At 40.3% G+C, this 15,428-nt stretch overlaps 1 protein-coding gene across 1 annotated transcript in view; it reads right to left on the bottom strand.

Annotated features, from left to right (window-relative positions):
• LOC117830121 (vesicle-fusing ATPase-like) overlaps positions 1 to 15,428 on the bottom strand; it is a 43,719-nt gene extending 28,291 nt beyond the window's left edge. Inside the window, exons 1-8 of the mRNA XM_034708083.1 lie at positions 15,328 to 15,428; positions 11,970 to 12,055; positions 8,712 to 8,808; positions 8,109 to 8,148; positions 2,210 to 2,376; positions 1,752 to 1,859; positions 1,495 to 1,570; positions 851 to 1,006 (exon numbers count right to left, since the gene is read on the bottom strand). Coding sequence (XP_034563974.1) covers positions 851 to 1,006; positions 1,495 to 1,570; positions 1,752 to 1,859; positions 2,210 to 2,376; positions 8,109 to 8,148; positions 8,712 to 8,808; positions 11,970 to 12,055; positions 15,328 to 15,339 — 742 coding nt within the window. The 5' untranslated portion in view covers positions 15,340 to 15,428. The remainder of the gene's footprint in view (positions 1 to 850; positions 1,007 to 1,494; positions 1,571 to 1,751; positions 1,860 to 2,209; positions 2,377 to 8,108; positions 8,149 to 8,711; positions 8,809 to 11,969; positions 12,056 to 15,327) is intronic.

Genomic DNA, 15,428 nt, shown 5'->3' on the forward strand with positions numbered 1-15,428 from the left:
CTAACCCAAACCCACCCTGATTAGTCCATATTTAAATTTCTGTTTAAAGGACTAGTAAATTAGTCAACTTGCAAATCCCTAGTTATTGAACCATTAGGAACTACCCTGCGTTTAAGTGGTGTCAGATTTACCGGCAAAAACTGTTCTTAACTGGGTTCAGTCGGGTGAAGGGTCATGAAGTCAGAGCAAAAACTCAGTAAAATGTGAGTATAAAAGTTGTCAAGTTGAAGTCAGGAGAAGAGAACTAGTAAACCAAAGAAAATATTGTATTGATGGTTAAAAAAAGTAAAAGTATGATTGCTTCAGGTATCAAATATCAATTTTCCTGCTTTCATGTAATTGGGAATGTGGTATTTCACTGTAGACCATGACCCTTTGATGCCTTCTATGTGGAGTGACATGGATTACTTACAAAGGGTGTTTATTTGGATTCTTTATTATAACAAGTCAGATAAAGCAACATGTTGGTGAGTGTCAGGAAGAGAATGATGCAGCTGAGACAAACTCACAAACCCTGGGACCTGTTTTAAGCGTGTTTTTAAATTGCTCTGAGCGTTAAAACACAACACATCCATTTCTTTCTTTCATTACAGCAACAAGATCATTCACATACTTCCCCAACGAGCAGCAATTAAATGCTAAACATAAGGGTAATTTAATTTAAGTAATGTGAGAGTTTTAATCATTTTGTGCACAAAGCTTTTAAAATATATATCTGGAACTTTAAATCTGGACAGACGTCAACCAGAGGATGAAATTGATTCTGAAATGATCATGTGACTTTCATTAAACCATGATTAAAGTGAAATGAATGAGTGATGACACAATGAAGAGAAAGAGAGACACTCACCCATCTGCTCCACGATGTCTGGAGGAAACACTCTGGAGGCGAAGGCTCGACGGAAGATGTCAGAAAACTCTTTGTCAAGGCCGCCGATACCCATCCGCTCGAAGTTCCAGTCGGGGCTGATGATGGACTGGCGAGACTCTCGGGTCTTGGATTTCCCTGGAGAGGTCAGATGAAAAAAAGACAGTCAGTGTTTGTCTGGATTTTCAATTAGTGAGTGAAGAAGCTCTTGTGTCGTCTCTGATTCATGCATACATTATTTTGTTTTCTATAACTGACAGTTTTAAAGAGACTGACTTTTTGTCTCACTGATTTGAATATTCATACAACCAGAATATATCATAATAAAACTTTGGGGTGTATCTGAAGTGCTGGTCAGGAATTAGTTGCATTTGCAAATTGATGCAATGCCAAACAAATCTGAAAGAGAAGCTGAGAAACATGAGGGAAGTCTGCCCCCTTGTGGTTTGAGAGAGAACTGCTCTACAGGCAGAGGAAGTAAATAAAACACTTCTGTTTAAATAAAGCTGTACAAAGGTTTAAGAAATGTCTTTTATTTGTGTTGATATAATATTTATCTTAATTCACTGAGGTCTGAGATCAAGTGTTTCTAAGTATAAAGAGAGCTTCATAATGTTGTCACTCACCAATGAGGGTCATAGATGAGGTCTCTGACTTCTCAAAAATCACCTGACTGTTCCCCGTCAGCAGACCGATCGCAATCTGAGCAAAGAAACAAAAGATATTTAATCTCTGAGGAACAAGCAGTAACATATTTATTCTGATACAGGCGGACTACATGTTTCTAAAAAGGTAAGGATGAAAAAGCACTGTAAATAAAAGTCTCTTTTGGCACAGAATAAGATATCAAACATGGAAGAGCGTCAGATTATCCGACAGTCACCTTTGGTTTTTTGCCAGAGTTGTTTTCTCCCCTGAGGATGCTCGGATCCATGGCCTCGATGTCTTTGATCAGCAAGCCAAACAGCTTATCGTTGAAACTGAACCCAAACTAAAGAGCACAAAAGGAAGACAGAAGTTATGAGAATGGAACAAAAAAATGATTCAGTGATCCTACATTGGACTCAGGTTGGATTTGTCGTGTTAAAACTGCAGGAAAACAAGTATTTTCTTAAATCAGACTGTGTAATAAACATTGTCTGCACTGTTATTTACATGTGATGTGATAGTTTGCATGTATGTTCATCACATTTCCTCCTATTAGATGTTGTTGTAGTGATGTAAGCACAGGTAACTTCACATGCAGCTTTCCACCACAGCATGAAAAATGACTGCCTCCCTTATCTTCCTACTTAAAGGCAGTGACTCCACATAAACTCAGTGAGTTACAGGTGTGATTACCTGCTGTCCAACGCTGAAGGCCTGGTTATTGAAGTGCTGGAGGAACTCCCCGGCCATGAGGTCGGAGTTGTAAGGGTTGCTGTCCACGCTCTTCTTCTGCAGGAAGTCGATCTCCACCGTCATGGTGCTGATACACTGTTTGGACTTGTCGTACTTGTAGTTTGTTACTAAAAGAAAGGAAACAAACAACAAAGAGTTAGAGTTCATTGACTTGGATTATTAAAGGTGACATATCACGCTTTTTTCATCAATATATATTGATCTAAGAGGTCCCCAAAACATGTCTTTAAAGTTTATGCTCAAAAAAACACTTTGAAATCAGATTTTGGTCTGCCTGAAAAGCCCTCTTCTTCAGTCCTCCTCAGAACACTCTGTTTCTCTCTGACCACGCCCCCTCAGGAAGTGGATGTGCCTCGGCTGTCCAGCACGTTGATCTAATGTTTACATGTTGGCTGAATATACACGGCTGCTCAGAGATCACGTTACTTCAACCCTCTGAATCTGATCCAGAATCTGATCCTGACGGAGAGGCGCCTGCAGCAGGACCTTTCTGAACGATTGGTCATAGATTTAGTGTTTCTTGTTGTTTTATTTATCAGTATGTAGACGTGTGTCTTGGTACACAGCTACGAACATGTAGCTATGTGGCTATGCTAACTAGCGCTAGCACTTATCCATGACAAATAAAAATCATCCACTAGATCTTCAAATCTGCAGGCGTGTGGAGTAAAACCAACCTCTAACAGAAGGGCAGCGGGACCTCTTCTGAAGGATTGGTCACAGATTTAGTGTTTCTTGTTGTTTTATTTGTCAGTATGTTGACGTGCGTCTTGGTACACAGCTACAGCTACGACATGTAGCTATGTGGCTATGCTAACTAGCGCTAGCACTTATCCATGATAAATAAAAATCGTCCACTAGATCTTCAAATCTGCAGACGTGGGGAGTAAAACCGACCTCTGTGTTTATTAAGACAGCCTACAACTAGCATGCCTCCCTCCTAAGCTCCTTGTTAGCACACATGTGTGCAGGGAATGAAAAACTGAGGAGGGATTCAGTATTATTTTATACAGTCTATGGGCTGAACAAGCTCCGAGCTCTGACTCCGTGACAGACCGGATATTGTTGTTACGTAACAAAAACACGGAAGTCTGAAACGGCTCGTTTCACACACATTTACAGAAAGGTGGAGAAATCAGAACAGGGACAGAATGGATTTTTTTCATTCTCGGGGGGTTTGTAGACATAACAGGGACACATATTTCAGGTAGAGAACCATTAAAAAGTCAATTTTGCATGATATGTCACCTTTAATATTATCATTAATTCACCAAACACAGCGTTCCTGGGATGTGTACAGCTTTAATTACGGAGATGACTTTTAGGGAAGTATACATCATGTGCACTTGTTTCCAAAGACAGCTAAAGACCCAGCTCTTTAGGAAGCACTATGCACTTAGCTAGACTGTTCTCCACTGTTGTCTCCAGGGGCAGATCATGTCTTCCAGCTAAAGTTGACTCGCACTGTCCTGCTCTACTCTGGGAATCTGTGTTCAGCTCTGGAGTGACCCAGCACTTGGTGACTTTGGCTGACACGTTTAAACGCCAATTTAAACTCCAACTAACCGACTAATCTAAAGGTGACAAACATTCAAAACTGAGCATGATGTATTCAATATGGCTCAACCCAGGATCCCAGAGTCTGTGGGTAGACATGTCAGATTAGTTTGCAGAGTGGGGCTAAAGATAGCAGAGCTAGCACCACCTTGCAGGTTAGCGTCCTCATGCCTGTGCTGGTTCCTCATGTCTCTGGTGGAGTGGTTATATGTCAGTTTAACCAGACACAGCCTACATACAACTTTATCTCCATTAACTAGATCAACATACTGACAAACCACGCCGTGCTACCAGACAACATCTGTCACCTGTGCAGAGCTTAACATCATCATGCCAGTGGAGGGTGGGTTGCATGGGTAGAGTCCCCTCTCTACCTTCAAAAGACAGCTAAAGACCCAGCTCTTCAGGAAGCACTATGCACTTAGCTAGACTGTTCTCCACTGTTGTCCCCAGTGGCAGATCATGTCTTCAAGCTACAGTTGACTCTCACTGTCCTGCTCTACTCTGGGACTCTGTGTTCAGGTCTGGAGTGACCCAGCACTTGGTACTTTGGTCATTATTGTGGTGATGTTAATGATAATGGAAGGTCTTAAATTGTTTGATTGCTTCATTGTAGATGTTCCTTACTTACTTTTGTGCATTGCCTTTACACTGCCTGGCAGTACCTGCACTCAGATGGACTTGAAGCACTTTGTTACTCGTACTGATCTTGTTTCCTCTTGTCTAGATCTTTGCTTGTGTTGTTCTTGTTCTCGTATGTACGTCGCTATGGATAAAAGCATCTGCTAAATGACATTGTGACATTGTAACTTGCAAAAAAAAAAAGCTGGGAGCTTCTGTCAATGTTAAAAAGCAGTATGCTGGGGCACTGTTGGCCTAGCAGTCTAAGCGGCCCACATACAGAGGCTACAGTCCTCGTCGCAGGGGTCCCCGGTTCACTCTCTACTCCCCACATTACCTGTCTCTCTTCAGCTGTCTTATGAAATAAAGGCAAAAAGGCCAAAAATATAACTTAAAAAAAAAAAAAAACACTGCAAGTTTTGTCTCATCCTATTTTAAATTTTCTCACCTGAAAAAAAATACCAAATACACATTTTTAGCTTCAAATTTAGGATTTTTCTTACATTTTTTCCCCAAATGAGACTTTTTTTTCTGATAAATTTGTTGTTGGTTGTTTCCCTATGAATGCAATAAAACGTTGTGGTTGGCAGATGTTAAATCTTATTTGTATTATATTTCAAATAGAGAAAAAACCACACAAGTGCATCAGTGCTCTGAAAATTAAATACCACACACACGGCTCTCTGGCTCATCAGCAAGTATTTGACATTTATGGTTCGATTATGTTGAATTAGTCAGCAGGGAATCGCTCATTAGTACATTTGGAGAGATAAACGTATAAATCAATGTCTATTTAGCGCTCCATTATCACTAACAAGCGTTTCATTATGTCTTTAATGTGGGAGACACAATCAGCAACACAACAGATATGATTTATCTCATCCTTTAACTATTCAAATCATCTGTGAGGCGTCAAACTGCTGACGCCTCACTGTGGGAATGAGATAGACTTCTTTAAAAAGAGGCTGATTTTTCCACTGCTGCAGAGTAATCAGGAAATTACACCATCAATACTGCTTTATTATTTATATCACAGTTACCACAGTGACACTGATAGAACAGTCTGTCCTCTGAGGGGATGAACTGATTTAATATTTAAGACACTGCCTTTGATCAAATAATAAAAAGAGACATAGCTGTGCTGTTTTTTCCAAAGGATGTGAAGAAAGATTAAAGCTTCATGAGGCTTTTTCTCTCTTTCACTCAGTGGATTATATTTTCATCCCTCCTTTTCACTTCTGATATGAAGACAGACTCATAATAGCGCCCATCACTCTGGGCATCACTTGGCCTGAGGGAGACGAGGACGGTATTCCATCAAAGAGCGAGCCTTCTCTATCTGGATGCAGGTGCAGATGTGCAGTGAGTGACGCCACCTTAAAGTCATGCTGTCATGCTGTCTGTCACTGTGCACGGGAAATCATGTTCCCTCCACCTCGATAATAGTTCAGCCGTTCGTCTGCAGCCTTTAATGTCAGTCACGTGAATCCTTCATAATCTGAAGGTCAGATTTGATGCTAAAGGCTATTGTGTTCCTGCTGCAAGTGTCTGGGACTCACAGGGAGTTCAGTGATAAGAGACAAAGACTGTCAGTAGAAGATAATCAGAAGACGACACGTTAATTACGGTGTAACAAAAGGCGGGAAAAGAAACTTTGAGCTTCCTAGCCAACAGCTACAGTGTTCCCGCCTGTCCATCAAGTCAGCTGTGACTCATTGGAAGACTCATAATCTCAATATCTTCAAATTTACGGCGATATAAAAAGAATCACCCCCCTACAGTGTGTGCCGATCAAGAAATGAGCTATCCAGACTACACTCGTCTTTAGTACCAGGCTGTAAACATGTTTATTTCTGCTGTAAAGATCATCTTCTTTGAATTGGTGTGTATGTGGTTTCCGGTACTTCCTGAGCCAGCCTCAATCAGATCCTTGATGAACTGCAGTTTTTAGCACTTCTGCATTGGACTCATATTTTGAGACAAGAAGTTGCCGCTTGATTCAGACCTAAACTGGTTTTTGAACCAGGCTGTAAACTTGTTTATTTATGCTGCAAATATCGTCTTTCTTGAATGGGTGTGTATGTGGTTTCTTGAGTTTCTGCAGCCAGCCTCTAGTGGACACTCAGTGAACTGCAGTTTTTAGCACTTCTGCATGGACTTCATATTTTGAGATCGGAGGTTCAAAGTTCAAAGTCTTCTTTAGTGTCAAATAAACTGCAGTATGCACCAGACATTCAGAGGATTTGATATTACATTTCTCTCTAAGACCCTAGCAACAACAACAACAGATACACATAGGAAATAGCCAGAAAAAGATAGATAGATAAGCTAAAATTAAAAAGAGTAAGCTAATAAGAATAATAAAATACAGTTTTGAAACAGTGCAACAACTTTGCTATACTGCAATTTAAAATCAAAGTAAGTGTGTGCGTTTCAGTTCTGAGGATGACAGACCTCAGCGATGATTTGGAGGGGGTCAGTGACCGGGTTAAGTCTGTGAAGGGGGCACTCATAGACTGTAAATAAAAATGGACAGCGTTGCTCCGCCTCTTCCCTTTGTACGGTTCTGAAGCCAAAAAATCCCTCTCCTGGGCGCCGCCATTGTGCAGCCAGAACCTGTGAAGCCACTGTAATAAGCTCCGCCCTACAGCGTAGCGTCACAAGACGCTGTGTGCCCTTTGAAGTTTCTCTCTACGGCGGCTGTGAATCAAAGGAAACAGGAAGTAAAACCCCGTTTTTTAAACTCTAATAACTAACGAAAAAGAAACTTTTCAGGAAAAAGAGGCCTTGAACACAAAACACTCAAATACTAACTACATATCACCACAGCATACAGATGTGAGAAACATTCGTACGACGTGTATTAATTTTTTAAAGCTTGACTGCTCCTCCATTCAAATTAATGGGGAGACGGATTTTTTGACCTATACTGCAGCCAGCCACCAGGGGGCAGTCACACTGCTGAAAGCCTCACCGCCAGGGCTGTATCCGGCACGCTTGGGTGCACTATGGGAAGAGGGGGCAAAACAGGGAGAGAGTTCAGCATCCTGACTTCCTGGTGGATAAAACTGTCCCCTCAGTCTGCTGGTTCTGGCCCAGAGACTGCATAGTCTCCTTTCTGATGGCAGCAGGCTGAGGAGGCTGTGAGACGGGTGGGAGGGGTCGCCTGCTATGCACAGGGCTTTTCAGGTGAGGTGGGAAGAGTTAATGCCGGTTGACTTGAACAAACTAGTTTTAAAAGACTGAACGTCAAAACTCATGAAACTCCGGTCTAAAGATACGAGGCCATTGCGGAAGTGCTAAAAACTGCAGTTCATCGAGGATCCACTTGAGGCAGACTCTGTGAATATTTTTCTAACGCGGCTATTCCACAGATATTTAGATTACGAGTCTTCCAATGAGAGGCACAGCTGACTTGATTGACAGACGGTAACACTGTAGCTGTTGGCGAGGAGGCTCAAAGCCCGCCTGTTTATGTCACACTAGATCAAAAGCAGTTATGTTGAGTTCAACATTTCCAATATGGCTGCCGCCGCCGCCGATTGGCTTCAAAATAGCGCTTCAAAAACAGACGAGTGACGTCACGGACACTACGTCCATTATCTATACAGTCTATGATTACAACCTTGCTACTGATGCAGCCTCATAACAAAAAGATTACCTTCAACTTCCTGTCCGATGGAAAGACCAGCCCACTTTCTCTGCAGGAAGAAAAGATGTTCAATCATTGGTGATCGTTTAAAGTGTTGATAAAAAGGTAGAATATTACAGCTACACTTCAAAACAACAACAAACATGTCAGAGACATCGATGCAACAATCCTCTGCAGCTGCTTCTTATTTCACCACACTTCTAAACACTGAGATGCAAATGTTCACTTACAGGACATAAAAGGTTACAACATGAAGTATGAGTCAGGCATCTGTAGATGTGATTTAATGAGTACTGTGGTGAAATAAGAGCGTCTGGAGGAGGTTGCAGTAGTACCTGTGTGCCATTGAGGCTGCCAAGTTTACAGACGGAGGAAGAGGCAGGCAGAGACAGGCAAGGTAAGAGAGAGGAAAGAAGCAGGGACAGACAGATTGAGACCAACAAAGAGGTCCATGCAGAGAGCGCAGACACAAACATTGATTAATACCTGAAGATTAACATTAGGGGTTATATTTAAAGCATATTTTGTATAAAGAGTCAAGATGTCAAAAGCAGTGCACAGATATTTTAAGAGACTCAGTCGTCAGTGAGAGCGTGTGGCGGTGACACCGACCTGCGGCAGGCTGAAGGCGATGGACCCGGAGTTGACGCTGGGATGTGTCTTCAAGGTGAACACAAACTTGTGGCCCCCGTTCCGCACAGTCACATGTCTGCATGGGAGAGGATTAGATGTGGATGGGACACGTTATTGATTACAGACACCAAAAGGACACTTCTCACTTCTCATACTACCTTGGTGAAGCATCTGTCTGAAGATGTTTTGTTTAAAGGTGACATTTCACGCTTTTTTCATCAATATATATTGGTCTAAGAGGTCCCCAAAACATGTCTTTAAAGTTTATGCTCAAAAAAACACTTTGAAATCAGATTTTGGTCTGCCTGATAACCCCTCTTCTTCAGTCCTCCTCAGAACACTCTGTTTTCTCTCTGACCACGCCCCCTCAGGAAGTGGATGTGCCTCGGCTCTCCAGCACGTTGATCTAATGTTTCCATGTTGGCTGAATATACACGGCTGCTCAGAGATCACGTTACTTCAACCCTCTGAATCTGATCCAGAATCTGATCCTGACGGAGAGGCGCCTGTAGCAGGACCTTTCTGAGGGATTGGTCACAGATTTAGTGTTTCTTGTTGTTTTATTTATCAGTATGTCGACGTGTGTCTTGGTACACAGCTACGAATATGGCGCTATGTGGCTATGCTAACTAGCGCTAGCACTTATCCATGATAAATAAAAATCATCCACTAGATCTTCAAATCTGCAGACGTGGGGAGTAAAACCGACCTCTACCAGAAAGGCAACAGGACCTTTTCTGAAGGATTGGTCATAGATTTAGTGTTTCTTGTTGTTTTATTTGTCAGTATGTTGACGTGTGTCTTGGTACACAGCTACAGCTACGACATGTAGCTATGCTAACTAGCGCTAGCACTTATCCATGATACATAAAAATCATCCACTTGATCTTCAAATCTGCAGACGTGGGGAGTAAAACCGACCTTTGTGTTTATTAAGACAGCCTACAACTAGCATGCCTCCCTCCTAAGCTCCTTGTTAGCACACATGTGTGCAGGTAATGAAAAACAGAGGAGGGATTCAGTATTATTTTATACAGTCTATGGGCTGAACAAGCTCCGAGCTCTGACTCCGTGACAGACCGGATATTGTTGTTACGTAACAAAAACACGGAAGTCTGAAACGGCTCGTTTCACACACATTTACAGAAAGGTGGAGAAATCAGAACAGGGGCAGAATGGATTTTTATCATTCTCGGGGGGTTTGTAGACAGGGACACATATTTCAGGTAGAGAACCATTAAAAAGTCCATTTTGCATGATATGTCACCTTTAAATTTGACATGCTATCTCTCTGGAGGTACCTGTTGTGTAGCTGTTGTATGCATCTGCTATTTGTATTAATGTTTATTTTAAAATTGTAACTCTGTAACTGTGCTGTTGCCTATCTTAGCCAGGACTCTCTTGGAAAAGAGATTCTTAATCTCAATGAGCATTTCCTGGTTAAATAAAGGTTATAATAATAATAATAATAATAATAATAATAATAATAATAATAATAATAATAATAATAATAATAATAATTCACATATCCAGGATCAGATGACATAGATTACTTTACTCCAAGTGTTCCGAGAAGTCAACTTTATCCAGATCGAGGCTTTAAAAGTTAATAAAATTCTAGATTACGTATCACATAATTTGTCCACAAGGGGGCGCCAAAATCCACACAAACTGAAAGATCCTGATAGTTACTTTCATTTATATATTTGAGGTTCATGTTAACAGGTTTATGGTTATTTCTTTACAATCGATCAATCATCAACTTTCATACAAATCAAATGCAAATCAAAGAGCTGTACAGCGATTGAAAAGAAGAAAGAAGCAGAAATAAAATAATTGCAAGACATATTAAAAACAAAAAATGATTTTAAATAGAGACTAATGCACACCAACAAAAATTAAATATATGTAATTAAAATAGTTAAAGCTGCTGTGAGGAACTTTTAGCTTGTATCGATTCTGGCGCCCCCTTGTGGACAAAGTGATACCTCTTATCTCTTGTCCTGTACATGCAAAATAAGTGTCTTCAGACAATAACCTCATCCTGTTGTCTTTGCACATTTAGATTTATCGCACAATGTGGTTATTTGCAATGAAAACAGCCAAAAAAAGCTGTTTCTAGAGTGAGATGTCAATCATCTGTTCTGACACCTACCCCCTCAGAGAAGTTTCAGGCATTGAAATGACAACAGAGAAGGTATCAGTGTTGTTGTAGATGGTCTCGTTTGCTTTTGAGGGTCATAAAGAGGCATCAGTATCAGTTTCAGTCTGTTTCTCAGCCAGTTAAAAACTCCTCATAGTGCCTTTAAAGCATCAAATTAATATTAAGAATATAAATAGTAAAAATGAATAAATTAAAAAAGGGTAAGGATAAAATAAAGGCTAAAAATATCAATAAAATTGAGTAGATAAATAAAAAACAGATAGTTAAAATTAATAAGATAACAAGACAAAATTAAAATCAATATAAAACATTAAAGTAATACAATTGTTAAACCCTACATAAAAACCAGACTGATTAAATATGCTTTTAGGTTATGTTTAAAAGGCTCAATATATCCAGCTCCTCTCAGATCCTCCAGCAGGCTGTCCCATCGTCTAGGAGCGTAGTGGCTGAAAGCAGCATCACCAAAAGTTTGTGTTCTCCTTACAGAAACAACATCCTTTTTTTAAGCCTTAAACTCCACCTCATCTGCACTGTCACTTTAAATATTTAACAATTCAAGGGCAATATTTAAAAAAAGGAAATGTCTTAAATATTCAGACTGTTGAAAGAATGAAAAAAGACAGCACTCTGAAGTTTAAAGTCATAACATTTCTTGCTTTTTCCCCCCAAATTTGCAGCATTTGTTTGCTGCAGAATGTATTTTTCATTTTTTTTAATTCTTGTTATTTATTTTTGTACACATGCAATAAAAATCCCAGTAAACAAAGACTACATTTTCATCCCAGCCGTGTTAGCTTCCATCTGTAATCTGCCGTTCTCCCCTGACACGAGTCTCGGTCTTGAAGATCAAATATAAACATGTGGAGAACAACTGCAGAACAAATCCAGATGTTCCTGTCCGTTCTCTTTTATCAGAGCTGCTGAAAGTTTGTTGACAGAAAGTGAATCCCACACATCAAGGTGACGTAACCTCCCACACCGAACACTCAGCCCACACCTCTACGTCCTGCCATAACACCATCACTTCATTCTGCTGCAGGGTTACGTGTGTCAGAGGAAATCCCACTCACTGTTCCAGCTGCTGCTCCTTCTCGTTGATGACGGCACAGTTGGTCAGCGAGAGTTCGTCTGTCGGGCATTTAGCCGCGATCATAATCTGATGGGAGAGAAACACAAACAAAGACTTCAGTGAGAAACACTTTCTGAATGATGAGGGCTCTTTGAAGCTGATTGAAAGCTTTCTTCTCTCCACTCAGAAGGACAAAAATGACCAAAGATAAACGGGTACATTGAAGACTTTCAGTTACAGTAAAAGTCCTGCTTATGTCCCAGTTTAAAGCTGTGTAAGTCTCAGCACTCTGCACTGATACGGGTAATAACTTTCAGATTTTACAGTCTTTATATTTGGACTCGGGTCAGTGGAACAGAGAAAGGCAGCTTGTGTGGGTCAGCACTCCTGAGGCTCTTCTCTCAACACGAGGACCAAACCCACAAACACACCATGACATGCATGCTGCTATGATCATGTCTGGAAATAGAGCTTCCTGCTGGATCTGCATGCTTTGAATCAGACGCCTTTAAAAGGAGGAGTAACCTTTGTTATTATTTTCACCTTTTATATCCATTTATTTAAATATGAACCTATTTATTTGATTGTATTTTCACTACTATAATAATTGTTTTCTCTTCTCTATTTATTTATCTTTTTATTTTAAAGTATTATTATTTTTTTTTCATTAACTAATTAATTCACTTATACTTATTTTTGTTTTCTTAGATAAGAAAAACATCACATGACTAAATTGTTTACATTGATGCAGACACACAAACATCACTTTATTACGTTTTCATCGTGTTTAAGTTTTAAAGTCACTCCACACTTTCTGTCTCGTCTGTCATTGAAAGTTAAGATCCTAATGAAGTCTTTTTAGAAACATGATTAGGAACGTTCCTTTAACCTCATTAAGCTGCAGCAAACCTGAAAAGAGAGACTGTCTGACCTACATGTTAAAAAGAGTACACCTCGTCTATTTCAGGTTTTACACCATCTATTAACTAACCACGTCCTTTTAGATGTCCGGATAGATGATCTGATATTGTTGTTCTCACAGTGCATCAGGGTCAAAACTCTGAGGAGATCTAACTAGAGTCAGATGATATACATGATACACGCTGAAAACCCCAATCATAACCCTAACCCTAATCTTAACCCTAACCCTAATCTTAACCCTAACCCTAACCCCAATCATAACCCTAACCCTAACCCTAATCTTAACCCTAACCCTAACCCTAACCCTAACCCCAATCATAACCCTAACCCTAACCCTAATCTTAACCCTAACCCTAATCTTAACCCTAACCCTAACCCTAACCCTAACCCTAATCTTAACCCTAACCCTAACCCTAATCATAACCCTAGCCCTAATCTTAACCCTAACCCTAATCTTAACCCTAACCCTAATCTTAACACTAACCCTAATCTTAACCCCAATCTTGACCCTAACCCTAACCCTAACCATAACCCTAATCTTAACCCTAACCCTAATCATAACCCTAGCCTTAATCATAACGCTAACCCTAATCTTAACCCTAACCCTAATCATAACCCTAACCATAACCCTAACCTTAACCCTAACCCTAACCCTAACCCTAATCTTAACCCCAATCATAACCCTAACCCTAACCCTAATCATAACCCTAACCCTAATCTTAACCCTAACCCTAATCTTAACCCCAATCATAACCCTAACCCTAATCTTAACCCTTACCCTAACCCTAACCCTAATCTTAGCCCTAACCCTAACCCTAACCATAACCCTAACCCTAATCTTAACCCTAACCCTAATCTTAACCCCAATCTTGACCCTAACCCTAACCCTAACCCTAATCATAACCCTAGCCCTAATCATAACCCTAACCCTAATCTTAACCCCAATCTTGACCCTAACCCTAACCCTAATCATAACCCTAGCCCCAATCATAACCCTAACCTTAACCCTAACCATAACCCTAGCCCTAATCATAACCCTAACCCTAATCTTAACCCCAATCATAACCCTAACCTTAACCCTAACCATAACCCTAACCCTAATCTTAACCCTAACCCTAACCCTAATCTTAACCCTAACCCTAACCCTAACCCTAACCCTAATCATAACCCTAACCCTAATCTTAACCCTAACCCTAATCTTAACCCTAACCCTAACCCTAACCTTAACCCTAATCATAACCCTAACCCTAATCTTAACCCTAACCCTAATCTTAACCCTAACCCTAACCCTAATCTTAACCCTAACCCTAATCTTAATCCTAACCTTAACCCTAATCATAACCCTAACCCTAATCTTAACCCTAATCCTAATCTTAACCCTAACCCTAATCTTAATCCTAACCCTAACCCTAATCTTAACCCTAACCCTAACCCTAACCCTACCGTAACCCTAACCCTAATCTTAACCCTAACCCTAACCCTAACCCTACCATAACCCTAACCCTAATCATAACCCTTAGTGATGTGTCTTGATCAAAATCTGCGTCTCTGAGAGCCGATGCTTTATAGTGAATCAGAAGTACTTGACATACTATTTGTGTTGCTTTGTGTTCCCCTCCTCTAGTTTATTTGTGTACATTTTGTCCTGTTTGTATTTATATTGTTGTAGGACACCTCTGTAAAAGAGGTCTCAGTCTCAGTGTCCCTATCTGCTAAATTAAAGGATGAATAAGATAGGTATAGACAGGTATACAATCAGAAATATTGATGACAATGATGACAATCAGTAATTGGAAGCACAATAACTTCCCCAGAGGGTTGATTTATCATTAATTATTCATTACAAGGAACATTTTGCGAATTTTGAACTACAGTTAACCAGCTGTATCAGACACAACTTGAAAAACACAAACACAGACACTTTGTTTACAATGCAGTATAAGATATCCACTCATGAAACTGAACATTCATCCCCAGCCGACTATCTTCTTGATCCTTTTTATACCTTATAAAGCTGCTACACTTCATTATTGATATATAGAGAACATTGATTTGGCCCTTTAAACTCGAGCTACAGTCACAGCCTTTTACAACATGTCATATTGAAGTCAATATCAGTGATATTGAAGTCAATATCAGTGTTATTGATGTAACTCAACGACTCTGTGGCCATAATACTCCAAACTTTAGCAGTATATTAGCTAAATTAGATTTAGTACAAGTTTGTCGCCACAGTGAGAGCAGTCATAAGATACTCCATTCCACTTCCGGGTTGCCTCCGAAGTTTTGAATGACATCTCGTTCTGCCACACAGGCTCGTGCTGCGCTGGCTCACTTTACGTGATAAAAACAACCCTTTAAGAACACGTTAGGTAAAGTTTTCAGCTCGAACCCTTCGAGGTGAAAGAGTCTTCAACATTAATGTTCGCTTCACTCACCCGCGCGCTCATCTCTGGGTGTTTTTAGGGTTTTAAACCCGTTCAGGTGCAATTCAGCAGAAACGGTTCCGCTGACAGAACAACTGCAGGAACGGGAAAGT

Source organism: Notolabrus celidotus, chromosome 18 (genome assembly GCF_009762535.1).
Source record: "Notolabrus celidotus isolate fNotCel1 chromosome 18, fNotCel1.pri, whole genome shotgun sequence".
Classification (NCBI taxonomy): domain Eukaryota; kingdom Metazoa; phylum Chordata; class Actinopteri; order Labriformes; family Labridae; genus Notolabrus; species Notolabrus celidotus.